Source organism: Lepidochelys kempii, chromosome 1 (assembly GCF_965140265.1).
Source record: "Lepidochelys kempii isolate rLepKem1 chromosome 1, rLepKem1.hap2, whole genome shotgun sequence".
In the NCBI taxonomy this organism is placed as follows: Eukaryota; Metazoa; Chordata; order Testudines; family Cheloniidae; genus Lepidochelys; species Lepidochelys kempii.
In genome coordinates, this window is record NC_133256.1 from 56,596,576 (window position 1) to 56,609,374 (window position 12,799).

A 12,799-nucleotide genomic window follows, 5' to 3' on the forward strand; every position below is an offset into this window, starting at 1 on the left:
ATAACAGGGACACACAGCAGTGCCGTGTGAAAGTTAAGGAGCTGAGGCAAGCCTACGAAAAGACAAAGGAGGCAAATGGTCGCTCCGGGTCAGAGTCCCATACATGCTGCTTCTATGATCAGCTGCATGCCATTCTAGGAGGGGACCTACCACTGTCCGTGGACACCTGCAAGGGGGGAGTCTCATGCAACAGGGAAGAGGATTTTGTGGATGAGAAGGAGGAGAATGCACAGCAGGCAACCGGTGAATCCATTCTCCCCGGCAGCCAAGACATTTTCATCACCCTGGAGCCAATACCCTCCGAAGGTGGGATCCCCGACCCTGAAGCTGGAGAAGGCAGTTCTGGTGAGTGCACATTTGTAACTACAGTACAGGGTTTAAAAGCAATAGTGTTTAATGTTTGATTTTCCCTGAAGAATTGGGATGCATTTGCGGCCAGTACAACTACTGGAAAAGTCTGTTCACGTGTCTGGGGATGGAGCGGGAATCCTCCAGGGACATCTCCATGAAACTCTCCTGGAGGTACTCTGAAAGTATTCTGGAATCACTGCAGCACAAAGCATGGCAGCGAATGGTCCTGGGTTTTGGTCACATTCAAGCAACATTCGGTCTGTATCTTTCTGTGTAGCCTCAGGAGAGTGATATCATTCATGGTCACCCGGTTGAAATAGGGGAATTTTTGTAAGGGAACAGTAAAAGGACACCATTCATGCTGGGCTGTTTGTGCTTGGCTAAAAGGGATCATCCCGGAGAATAGCCACGTGGTGGGGTTGGGGGAGGTGTGTGCTGCACATCCACCTGTAAAAGGAGGGGCTGCAGTTTTCATGTGAAACCCAACCCATTGCTTGCTATGGGAAAGGATGGTGCTGCTCTTTGAAACCATTCCCACATGTCATGCATAAGAAGCCAACCCCGCGTACCCTTTGCCTTACCATGGCTGCATGGAAACCGAATTCTGTTGCCCAGCTGTGTGTGATGTGTCACCATACCGGCAGGCGCTCAATATAAAAGGCAGAATGCAATCTTGTACCTAAAGCACATGTGCTGTCTGCTGTGAATTGCTTGATTCACTGTGAAAGAGTCTCCCTTTTGTTTTCAGAAACGTGTCATCTTAAATTTTACTCTCCCTTTTTATCTCCCATTCCCCCCCCCCCACAGGTGCAAATGTTTCTAGGCTCCCCCTATATCATCTCCATCCCTGAGGTTATCACAGATTAGAAGGTGAAAAAACTCACTCGCGATGACACGTTTTCCGAGCTCATGCAGTCCTCCCACACTGATAGGGCATAGCTGAATGCATGGAGGCATTCACTGTTAGAGGTTAGGAAAGCATTAAGTGAGTATGAAGACCAGAGGCAGGAGCACGAAGAGCAGAGGCAGGAGGCAATGCTAAGGCTAATGGGGGCGCAAACAGACATGATGAAGCATCTGATGCAACTGCAGGAAAGTCAACAAGAGCACAGACCCCCGCTACATCCATTGTACAACCGCTTGACCTCCTCCCCAAGTTCCATATCCTCCTCACCCAGATGCCCAAGAACGTGGAGGGGAGGCTGCAGGCATCTAGCCACTCCACTCCAGAGGATGACCTAAGCAACAGAAGGCTGTCATTCAAACAGTTTGATTTGTAGTGTGGCTACAATGAGCAGTGTGGCCTTGTCCTTCCCCCCCACCCCACCCAGGCTACCTTGTCAGTTATCTCCCTTTTTTTTTTAATTAATAAAGAAAGAATGCATGGTTTCAAAACCATTACTTTTTCGAAGGAGGGAGGGTGGTTGGCTTACAGGGAATTTAAAATCAACAAAGGGAGCGGGTTTGCATCAAGGAGAAATAAACGCAACTGTCGCACCGAAGCCTGGCCAGTCATGAAACTGTTTTTCAAAGCCTCTCTGATGCGCAGCGCGCCTTGCTGTGCTCTTCTAATTGCCCTGGTGTCTGGCTGCTCAAAATCAGATGTCAGGCAATTTGCCTCAATCTCCCACCCTGCCATAAATGTCTCCCCTTACTCTCACAGATACTATGGCGCACACAGCAAGTAGCAATAATAATGGGAATGTTGGTTGTCCTGAGGTCTGACCTAGTCAGCAAACAGCGCCTGCGAGCTTTTAAACATCCAAAGGCACATTCTACCACCATTCTGCACTTGCTCAGCCTACAGTTGAACTGCTCCTTACTACTGTCCAGGCTGCCTGTGTTACAGCTTCATGAGCCATGGGAGCAAGGGGTAGGCTGGGTCCCCAAGTATAACTATTGGCATTTCGACATCCCGAACAGTAATTTTCTGGTCTGGGAAGTAAGTCCCTTCTTGCAGCTGCTCGAACAACCAGGAGTTCCTAAAGATGCAAGCGTCCTGCACCTTTCCCAGCCATCCCTCGCTGATGTCGGTGAAACATCCCTTGGGATCCACCATTGCTTGCAGCACCATTGAGAGGTACCCCTTGCAGTTTACATACCTGTCAGCAAGGTGGTGTGGTGCCAAGATAGGGATATGTGTTCCGTCTATCGCCCCACCACAGTTAGGGAAACCCATTGCAGCAAAGGCATCCAGTATGACCTGCACATTTCCCAGAGTCACTACCCTTGATAACAGAACGTCAATGATTGTACTGGCTACTTGGATCACATCTACTGAGGGGGCTGCTTTGCGCACTCCAAATTGATTCCCGACTGACCGGTAGCAGTCAGGCGTAGCAAGCTTCCACAGGGCTATCGCCACTCTCTTCTCAACTGTCAGGACAGCTCACATCTTGGTATTCCTGCGCTTCAGGGTGGGGGAAAGCAACTCTCAGAGTTCCAGGAAAGTGGCCTTACACATGTGAAAGTTTCTCAGCCACTGTGAATCATCCCATACCTGCAACACTATGTGGTCCCACCAGTCTGTGCTTGTTTGCCGGGCCCAGAATCAGCATTCCACTGTATCAACCAGCCCCACTGCTGCCATGAAGTCCCAATTGCCACAGCGCGTGCTTTCAGGAACATCTGTGTCCGTAGCCTCATAAAAATCCTCCTCATGCTGGCGTCTCTTAGCCTGGTTCTGCTTATACTCCAGGATAAAGTGCGAGATGTTTACAATGTTCACAACAGCAGCGGTGAGCTGAGCGGGCTCCATGCTTGCTGTGGTATGGAGTCTGCAGGAGAGCAGAGTTGCAGCGGAAGTGGTGGATGATGACAGATGCCACGAGAATAAATATTATACAGAACAACGAGAGGACCTGCGAGGTGGATTCATGGCACCAGGAGAGCAGAGTTGCAGCAGAAGCGGTGGGTGACAACAACAGGGAGAAATTTGCTATTGAGACTGAGCTCATTTACAAGAGCAGGAGAGCAGAGTTGCAGCGGAAGAGGTGGATGATGATGGTTAGCAGTCCTACTGCACCGTCTGCTGACAGCAGCACCCAGGACACAACAGCAGCGGTGACGCTGAGCGGGCTCCATGCTTGCCGTGGTATGGCGTCTGCACGGAAAAAAGGTGCGAAACGATTGTCTGCCGTTGCTTTCGTGGAGGGAGGGGCAACTGACCACATGTACCCAAAACCACCCGCAACAATGGTTTTGCCCCGTCAGGCATTGGGAGCTTAACCCAGAATTCCAATGGGCGGCAGAGACTGCGGGAACTGTGGGATAGCTACCCACAGTGCAGCACTCCGTAAGTCAATGCTACCCACAGTAATGAGGACACACTCCACTGACTTAATGCGCTTAGTGTGGACATACATAATCGACTGTATAAAATCTATTTCTAAAAATCTACTTTTATAAAATCGACCTAATTTCGTAGTGTAAACATACCCTAATGAAGTCACTGGGACTTTGCATGGGTGCAGCAGTCTGCAACATACAATGAATTTCAGGATTATGGCCTGAGAGAGTAATCGCTATGCAGACTCGGGTGACTTGTTCTTAGATAATTTAAAACAGAGAGAATGATTTCTTTAAAGTTCGGGAACCTGAGGCTGCAGCAGCCTTTAGCTTTTTATTCTTCAGAAGCACAGTTAGGCAAATATTTAAAATAAATTCCATGAATATTTGCGTGAATAGTTAAATGAACTACCTTTTGCAGTATTCACAATCCTTTATTTTGTTTATGTATCCAGATTTAAGTACAACTTAAAAAAAATCCTGTCTGGGCTCTAGGTGTCCTTATTGCTAAATTTAAAATAAGTACAAAGTCAAAACATCAGCATGTTTTTTGGAGTACATTTGCAAATTGGTTGTTACATTGATCCGATCACAACGCAGATGTAAATCATATGACTGATGTGACCAATTACAATGCAACAACACAATTCAAATAGCAGGCTACGGAGTCAACAAAATTAATGAAAGTTTTGTTGAATAATTTTGATGAATGAATAAAATATGTGACTGACTTAGTCTGTGCACAGACATTCTACAAACTGAGAAGGGGCAAGGACCTTCCCTACCTTGGGAGGCCCATGTAAGGGCCAGGTGTAACTGCTGTATCTGCCCTGCTTCCATGTCCTGCATTCTTGAAGCAGGGAGGTGGAATCAAGACTCTGTTCCCCTCCTCTGCACCATTCCACGGAGTAGGCCTGGCACACCAAGAAGAGAAAGCTGGCAAGACACATCACCGAAAGGAGTGTAGTAGTGGTTTTGAGTCCCTTATGTATGGCATCGTTCAAGGAGGAATTCTGCCTCCGTGACACAGCATATCTCCCAATGGTCTCCATGGGGAGGTGTGGCCTGTAGCGAAGTAGAGAATCACTGCCACGGCATCTCCTGCTTTTTGTCTGGGAATTAGCTCTTTTCCAGCTCCGGAGCGCCCTCTGCTGGCTGGTGGCTCGCGTGCCTCAGGCCCCGTGTCCCTCCCGGACCCTGGTGCTCTTTACCTCAGGGTTCTGCCCCTTCAGTACCTCCACATCTGAGTCTCCCCTTCCAGGAGAACACCCAACACTCTATCCCCACCATGCCTCAGTAGCTACTGCCAGTCATCATCTTGCCCCCTTTCACTGGGGCAAACTGCAGTCTGTAATGGCCACTCATTATTGGCAAGGGGGGTTTGGACCAGCTGTCTCTGCCTAACCCCGGACTGCACCTCTGAAGCCCCAATACCTTCTTTAGGCCTTGCACAAGGCCTGCAGCCTGGGGAGTTGCCAGGCTGGAGCTCCCCAGTTCCTTTTGCCTTTCCCCAGCACTACTCTACCTCTGGTACACTTCTCTCCCAGGCAGCTAGGTCTTTCTCTCTCCACCACTAGAGAGATGCTCCCTCAGCTCCTAGCCCCCAGCCCTCTTATAAGGGCCAGCTGGGCCCTGACTGAGCTGGCCTCAGCTGTGGCTGCTTCCCCAATCAGCCTAGCATGGCTGCTTTTAACCGCTGTTATCCAGGAGTGTGGCAGCTGCCCCACTACAGGCCACACACCCCTTTTTACCATAGGCTGTGTTTAAATGGTACAATTTAGTTCATTATTGTTTTAGGGAACTAAATGCTGACATTGTATGTGGAAGTTTATCCTCACTAAGCCCTTGTGGGCTCATGCTTCTGCTCAGATGAATAATGTAAATCTTAACCAATAGAAAAGACATCACGACATATTTGAAACAGCAGTAAAAACAGACTGAAAGAATGACTGCCAGACACCTTCAAACCCGGCTCTGTGACTGCAACAGGATAATAGACGCTTGTGCAGAAAAATAATACCAATCCCATAATAAAGCAGATTTTGCCAGTTTCAACCCAAACAAAATGCACTCGTTCCTGGCCTGAAGTGAGTGACATGCTAAACACATAATTAAAAAAAAAGAAAGCACTCTTATTTTGCTTAACCATCCTGGACAAAAGGCTGACATGATTATTTATACCACTTCCAAAGACATGCTAGGAGATTGGTAGCATGGGTAATTGAACAAGGTCCATGTCCTAAGGACTTTAAAATGTCGATTTTAGACACTTCACAACTGAGAATAAGAACAAACGAGAGGGAGGACTTGAAACATCTCCCCTCTGATTGACATCTCTGCCACTTGTCTTAATATCAGCTTTTCATCAGATCAGTATGGTACCATGTACTAATAATTTCCAATCAGTCAGCTGTTTCGTCCAACCAACTTTGCCTAAGTCTTTCTTCTAAGCAATTCTGGGGTCTTGCCTCCCACAGCTTGTCTTGGTTTTGCAGTGTCAGTTGTGAACTCTGATAGCAGCATTAGGAAGACTCACTGGAAAGCAATGCCTTCTCCACTAGGTATTTTTTGGGACCTTCCTAAACAAGGCTGACAGGCCTGGCATCTGGGACCTCCATGTCTATGGAATGGTTGTGAAGTAGAAAATGCTGTGTTATTTTGCCTGTTACTCAGTTTAGAGAGACAAAACATGTGAGGTAATGTCTTTTTATTGGACCAACTTCTGTTGGTGAGCGGGACAAACTTTCAAGCTACACAGAGCTCTTCTTCCAGACTGGCTTTGTACTGTCCACTAATAGATAATGTAAGAATTTTGGCTGACAGGTAATTCAGAGATTAATCCTTATGTATGTTGCCCTCTCAAAAGGATAGCGAACTTGCATAAATTGCTATAATTTGCACTATGGACAAGAGAGTACTCGGGTCAGTGTAGTCCTTTTTAAACAAAAATCAAATAAAAAAAAAACAGGTAGATCCAGCAATACCATGTAGGAGTCTGACAACTTATAGCTAATGCCCATTTAGTATATTGTTAGAAGAAATATAAGAATCCCTGAAGAGGGCACCAGCTTCTTCAATCACATGTCTCCCACCCCGTAATAGAGGGTTCCATATGCTCATTTCCTCCACTGCTTTGTCCACAAAAGGTTCCCTTTGTTCCTACCTCTTCAATAGTAGTCCAATCATTTAAAAAGAAGAAGAAAAGAAGAATGACTAATTGCATGACTGCTGTTCCCAGCCCAAGCACTGTGGTCATGGAAGTTGGTGCCAGGCTATGCAACAAAGCACCTTTTGAGCTGTATTAGGGACTGCAGCCTGCTTTGCCTCCAGTGTGTAACCAGCAGATCCACGTAACTTGAAAACATTTCCAATCCATCCTGACTGGATCAGAGGTGCCACGTGCACCTGTACTGGTCACACGGTCCTAGGACCGCAGTACAGCGATGCGGCAAATTTTAATTGATGGCTCTGTAAACTTGTAGTTCATGAGACTGGTTTAGAATAGAGAAATAAGCTGGTGAAAATAATTAATTACCCTGAACAGTTTGGTTATTCTCTGTAAAAACCACTTAAGAAAGCTGTGGCAAAATCTTTGCAATGAGAGATTCTTCTAAATTTAGATATGGCTCTTTTTTTCCTTCTTCTATCAGTAGGTTTTTGCTGTCATAGAAACAAGTTATTTCTTTCCTCGAAAAGCTAATTAGAAACATGATGAGAGAAACCTTGGATATAATTAAAAGAAAGTCTCTAATAGAGAATTCAACTCACCAATGCAAGGCACATCCCGAAACCCAGTCTTAATTTTTACTGTCATCATTGAAGTATTGAGTGGAGTAAAGATTTGCTCAATGGGAGTAACCTCTTGTTCCTAAGTGGTCAGTGAGGCCCGATTTCTAGAACAAATCAGCTCTGTTAAGCAATAAAGAAGACTTGAAGTTGCTATACATCTTTGTTATCTCCAGCTAAACGTCCTGATACTTGAACTAGTACATAAATATAGAGAATTCCAAGTTAAAATATGGAGAGCAGCATTATTTTACAAAGATGTACACATGACTCAAGTTTTTGATGGTCCATGACCCTTTCTGTGTTGTGTTGTCTTTTGGTCAGGCCTGGGGATGGGAGTAAGATTTCCTGGATTCTATTTCCAGCTCTGCCATTAATTTACTGTGGAAGAAATTCATATCCTTTGCACAAGATCAGAGTAATCAGGCTTTAAGCAAGAGAAAAATATGGGTGGGGTGGGTAACAGAATCTCCTTTTCCCCCAGCCACAAAGCAGGGCATGTGATAAAGCACTTTTGAGCTGTATTAAGGACTGCAGACTGCTGGACCCTGCCTTTTATAACCAATAGACCTATATAGTCATGGATCCACCAGCTGAGAGCATGGCAGGATTTAAAAATAGAATTCTATGTCTGTATGAATAGTAATGTCCATAGATACATTAAATAGATGAAAAAATTATAAAGAACATAAATCCTCATGGCTCAAGGCATAAGTCAGCTACTAGCTGCCTGAAGTTAGGAGAAACTCTTCCTCTGTGAGCAGGTTACTCCATAATGATCCATTATGGGTTGTTGGGGTGTTTGTGGTGGTTTTTTTTTTTTTTTTTTTTTTTTTTTTGGCCCCTTCTTCTGAAGCATCTGGTATTGGGTAGTGTCAGAGACATGGCACTGATCTAGATAAACATTGGTTGATCCTGGTATCACTGTTATGTTGGAATAGCAATAAGTGATGTGAAAGCAACAGGAATTGTAAAACATATAGCTATATCTTGATTACTAAGACTGCAAAAACAAGCATTACAGTTTTTCATTTGGTGGATTACTGCACCTGTTGATCAGGGTTTTGCAACCCCCTTGCTGGGTTGTATAATGCAATCACATGGGTGTTCGGTGCAGAGAAGAAAGACTCGTCTGTTGCAGGGGCCAGAGAAGGACTTAATTAAATTTGCATTAATATCTAAGGATATTTATAGGAGGGAAATATTGGAATTTCTGATGATATTAAGATATACTTTTTAATTAAATTCAGCCAGATGCATGGCAGAGGGTGATTGAGCTGCCGAGCAATGCCAGGGGAACAGGGAAAATGGACTTGTATTTAGAGATATAATCTACTATGGAAGTAACAGGGGGAGGTGGGAAGAATGCTGGTCAAATGTTGCTGCACCAGTCTGTCTTGTGATTTTCTATGAATAAAAACAAAACTAATTTTTGGACTATGTGAAATTCGTTGGACACAATGAAAAATGCTGTGCTTCGTTGCTAAGTGCCCTGCATATGAAGCAGGCTGAAGTCCACTCAGCTAATTTAACCTGAATTCATCACATCCCTGCTGAATAAAAGAATATACTAACTATATAGTATACTAGTTTTTATAGCAACCATGTTTATGAGGCCCTCTTCTTCCCCCTTCTCAATAGCTGATAAATACAAATCCTTTCACTATAATTCATTGTAAATCAAATTAAAAAGGGAAGAATCATCAGATTAAATATATATTTTTGGAGCTATTGAGGACACCACTGTGTAAAGACAATTGCATTGCGTCAACTTCTGACAGTGAGTAATAAAGCTGTTAAAAGAAAAGACAGATCTTTTAAAGAAAAAGATACAGGCCCTGATTCAAAGCCCTTTCTGTTCAAGTCAACAGAAAGACTCTCATTGTCTTGAATGGGCTTTAGATCTAGGCTTTTATTGCATTTCAGTGCAATTTATTGAAGAGAGCAGTAGGCCAAAAATTTTCAAATTTGGATGCCTCAAATTAGCCACATAAATCCATATTTAGACTCCTAAATAAGTGGCCTGATTTTCAGAGGTGCCAAGTACCTGCAGCTCCCATAGACTTCAATAGGGAAGGTGGTTGCTCAGGCCATTTTAATTTTTTTCTTTAGGTATCTAAATATGGATTTAGGTGGCTAACTTTTAGGCACCCAAATATGAAAAAATTGGCTTAGGTCAACTTACTAGATGAGGAGCTTGATTCTCTTCTCACTCCTATTCTACTCCTTTGGAAAGTAACTCTTTTGAAGGTAATGGAGTTACACTATTTAAAATGGCCTGAGAGGAGAGTCCGGTCCAAGGGGGCCCAAACTCTGTGATGCCAACGGCCACACTGGCATTTGGCAAGAGCCAGAGGGCTACTCTTGAGCCAAAGAGATGTTTAGCAACATACACTCTCAGTGAAATCTATGGTGCTGGTCTTTTCTTAACTCCGAATAGGAATTGTGGTGCTTAAAACCTCTCAGGTTCAAACTCCGTCTTCGTATAGAAATTTATTTTTAAATAAATAAATGTAGACAACCCCAATATTTATTAGAACATAACATAAGAACAGTCATACTGGGTCAGACTAAAGGTCCATCTATCCCAGTCCCAGGTGCCCCTGAGGTAATGAACAGAACAGGTAATCATCAAGTGATCCACTCCCTGTCACTCATATCCATCCCCTGTCGCCCAGCTTCTGGCAAACAGAGGCTAGGGACACCATTCCTGTCCATCCTGGCTAATAGCCATTGAGGGAGCTATCCTCCATGAATTTATCTAGGTCTTTTTTGAACTCTGTTAGGGTCTTGGCCTTCACAGCATCCTCTAGCAAGGAGTTCCACAGCTTGACTGTGTGTTGTGTGAAAAAATAGTTCCTTTTGTTTGTTTTAAACCTGCTGCCTATTAATTTCATTTGGTGACCCCTAGTTCTTGTGTTATGAGAAGTAGTAAACAACACTTCCCTATCGACTTTCTCTACACCAGTCATGATTTTATAGACCTCAATCATATCTCCCCTTAGCCATCTCTTTTCCAAGCTGAAAAGTCCTAGTCTTATTAATCTCTCCTCATACAGAAGCCATTCCATACGCCTAATCATTTTTGTTGCCCTTTTCTGAACCTTTTCCAATTCCAATATATCTTTTTGAAACTGGGTGATTGGTAATTGTTTTTGCTGTGATCAATTAATTTAAATTGCCTATTTGCATCCATAATCCATAAAAATCTGGAATTGATTAGCTTTGTCATCACTTTGCAGCTACAGAAGGAGAGTGACAGTGAGCATATGGTGAATGTTTTAGGTTTCATGGGTCACATTTGGACTTCAGGTCACAGTCTGGCTGTCCCTGAGCTATACACTGTATTCTGAAAGGTAGTTTCTATAAAGGTAAAATAGCTCCAATTTACAGTTGACATTTTAAAAATTAATATATGCACATGTGCCCACAGACCATATAAGAAGTGCAAAAATCTATAAATATACATATCGGAGTATTTTCTAAATATAGTATTTGTTTTGTTTTTATTCACTGAACTAGTAAATGTGAATCAGCAATTGATATTAAATGGTGCACTGTCTCTCTTTTACCTATTCTTTCATTAAGATAATGCTGGAAATTATTGTAAAGGAGAAGAGCTGCTTTAAAATGTTCCCCTAGCCATTACAACTGAAGATTAAAATGATGATCAAAGTAGTGGGGAAAAAAAGCTGGTAGTGATTTTTTTCCCCTGGTTCTTTCTTTTCCAGGACCTGCTAACGAGACACAAATTATTGGTAGCAGATTTCCTAGAACAAAATTATGATACAGTAAGTACAAATAATTTCCAGCCTTAATGGTTTCATATATGTTTCTGCAAATGTTACTGTGAGGAGTCCACCCTCACTTGGATCTGAACTGGAAACCTTTTGTAGGGGCATTTCTGCTCCACTCAGGAAAAAAAATAAGTGGATCTTCTTGATTCTTTGTGTCGACCAAAGCTGTTTGTTCAACAGCACAGTTCCTCCATTTCCCAGGCGAGGGATCCAATCGGGACAGCACCAGCTGGTCTTCAGGGTAGATGCCTGTACTTTAGCAGCTATTTGAATCATACTTTCTCATCTGCTTATAAACAGAGCATATGCAGCTGAGGGCTACATGCCCCACCTAAAATTTTTACTTAGAACCAAACATCGCACCCTGTAAGCCAAAATAATTAGTTTTACCAAGGGAGAATCCTCCTTAGCCATCTGTAGAAATAATACTTATATCCTGTTTCCAGGCTTCCTGATTTCTAGTACAACTCCATGTCAAAAGCAAATCTTGTTTAGGATGTGGAACAGTAGAGGGGAGGAGTCTATTCTCGCCTTATTGCACACAATATAACTACATTAACACTAATGGGAGCTACACGTGTGTACAGATATTAGACCAATTTTAGTTTAAATATTTACCTTTTGCTACAGTTTGGCGCCACCAGGTCAGTGCTAGGGAATAGCTAGTGGTTATTCATGTCCCAGTAATACTTCAGGATAGAGGATACTAGAACTTATTTTAGTGTTACTAGACATTATGTCTGTGTAAATCCTAAGGGATTTTGAGATGTGAATATACCTGTTATCCTAAGTAAATTAGTCTGTTGTTATATTGCCATTTCTTTTTGCTTTAAAAAAATATCTCTGAAAATCCAGTGTAGGTCAGAAAAATTCTGTTGGAATCAACTGAAATTGGGCTGACATGGGTGGTGGAATTCGACAGAAGATTAAGTTGTCGTGTTACCTTCAAGCTTGCATGCTGCTGAGTCACAAATGCAGTGTGACTCAGGCAATTTGAATATCTTCACTTATTCTCTTTATCGCTGTACTAAAGTACTGTGATAAAATGAGTGTCTGTCTTGAGTTTGTGTAGCATTGATGCTCAAAGTACACATAGTGAAGAATAATGTTCTTCAAAGGACTCCCAGTCAACAAACAGAAATCTGTTTTATCAGCTAGACAGAGTAATACATGTTCAAAACTATCACTAGTACCTCTTTGAATCATAGAAGATTAAGGTTGGAAGAGAACCTCAGGAGGTCATCTAGTCCAACCCCCTGCTCAAAGCAGGACCAACCCCAACTAAATCATCCTAGCCAGGGCTTTGTCAAGCCAGGCCTTAAAAACCTCTAGGGATGGAGATTCCACCACCTCCCAGGTAACCCATTCCAGTGCTTCACCACCCTTCTAGACCTCCCCTAATATCCAACCTAGACCTCCCCTACTGCAACTTGAGACCATTGCTTCTTGTTCTGTCATGTGCCACCACTGAGAACAGCCTAGCTCCATCCTCTTCGGAAACCCCCTTCAGGTAGTTGAAGGCTGCTATCAGATCCCTCTCACTCTTCTCTGCTGCAGACTAAATAAGCCCAGTTCCC

At 43.5% G+C, this 12,799-nt stretch overlaps 1 protein-coding gene across 8 annotated transcripts in view; it reads left to right on the forward strand.

Annotated features, from left to right (window-relative positions):
• CAB39L (calcium binding protein 39 like) overlaps positions 1 to 12,799 on the forward strand; it is a 105,679-nt gene that overhangs the window by 77,258 nt on the left and 15,622 nt on the right. For all 8 annotated transcript variants that reach the window (XM_073343720.1, XM_073343710.1, XM_073343750.1 and 5 more), the window contains one exon: positions 11,157 to 11,216. In XM_073343720.1, coding sequence (XP_073199821.1) covers positions 11,157 to 11,216 — 60 coding nt within the window. The remainder of the gene's footprint in view (positions 1 to 11,156; positions 11,217 to 12,799) is intronic.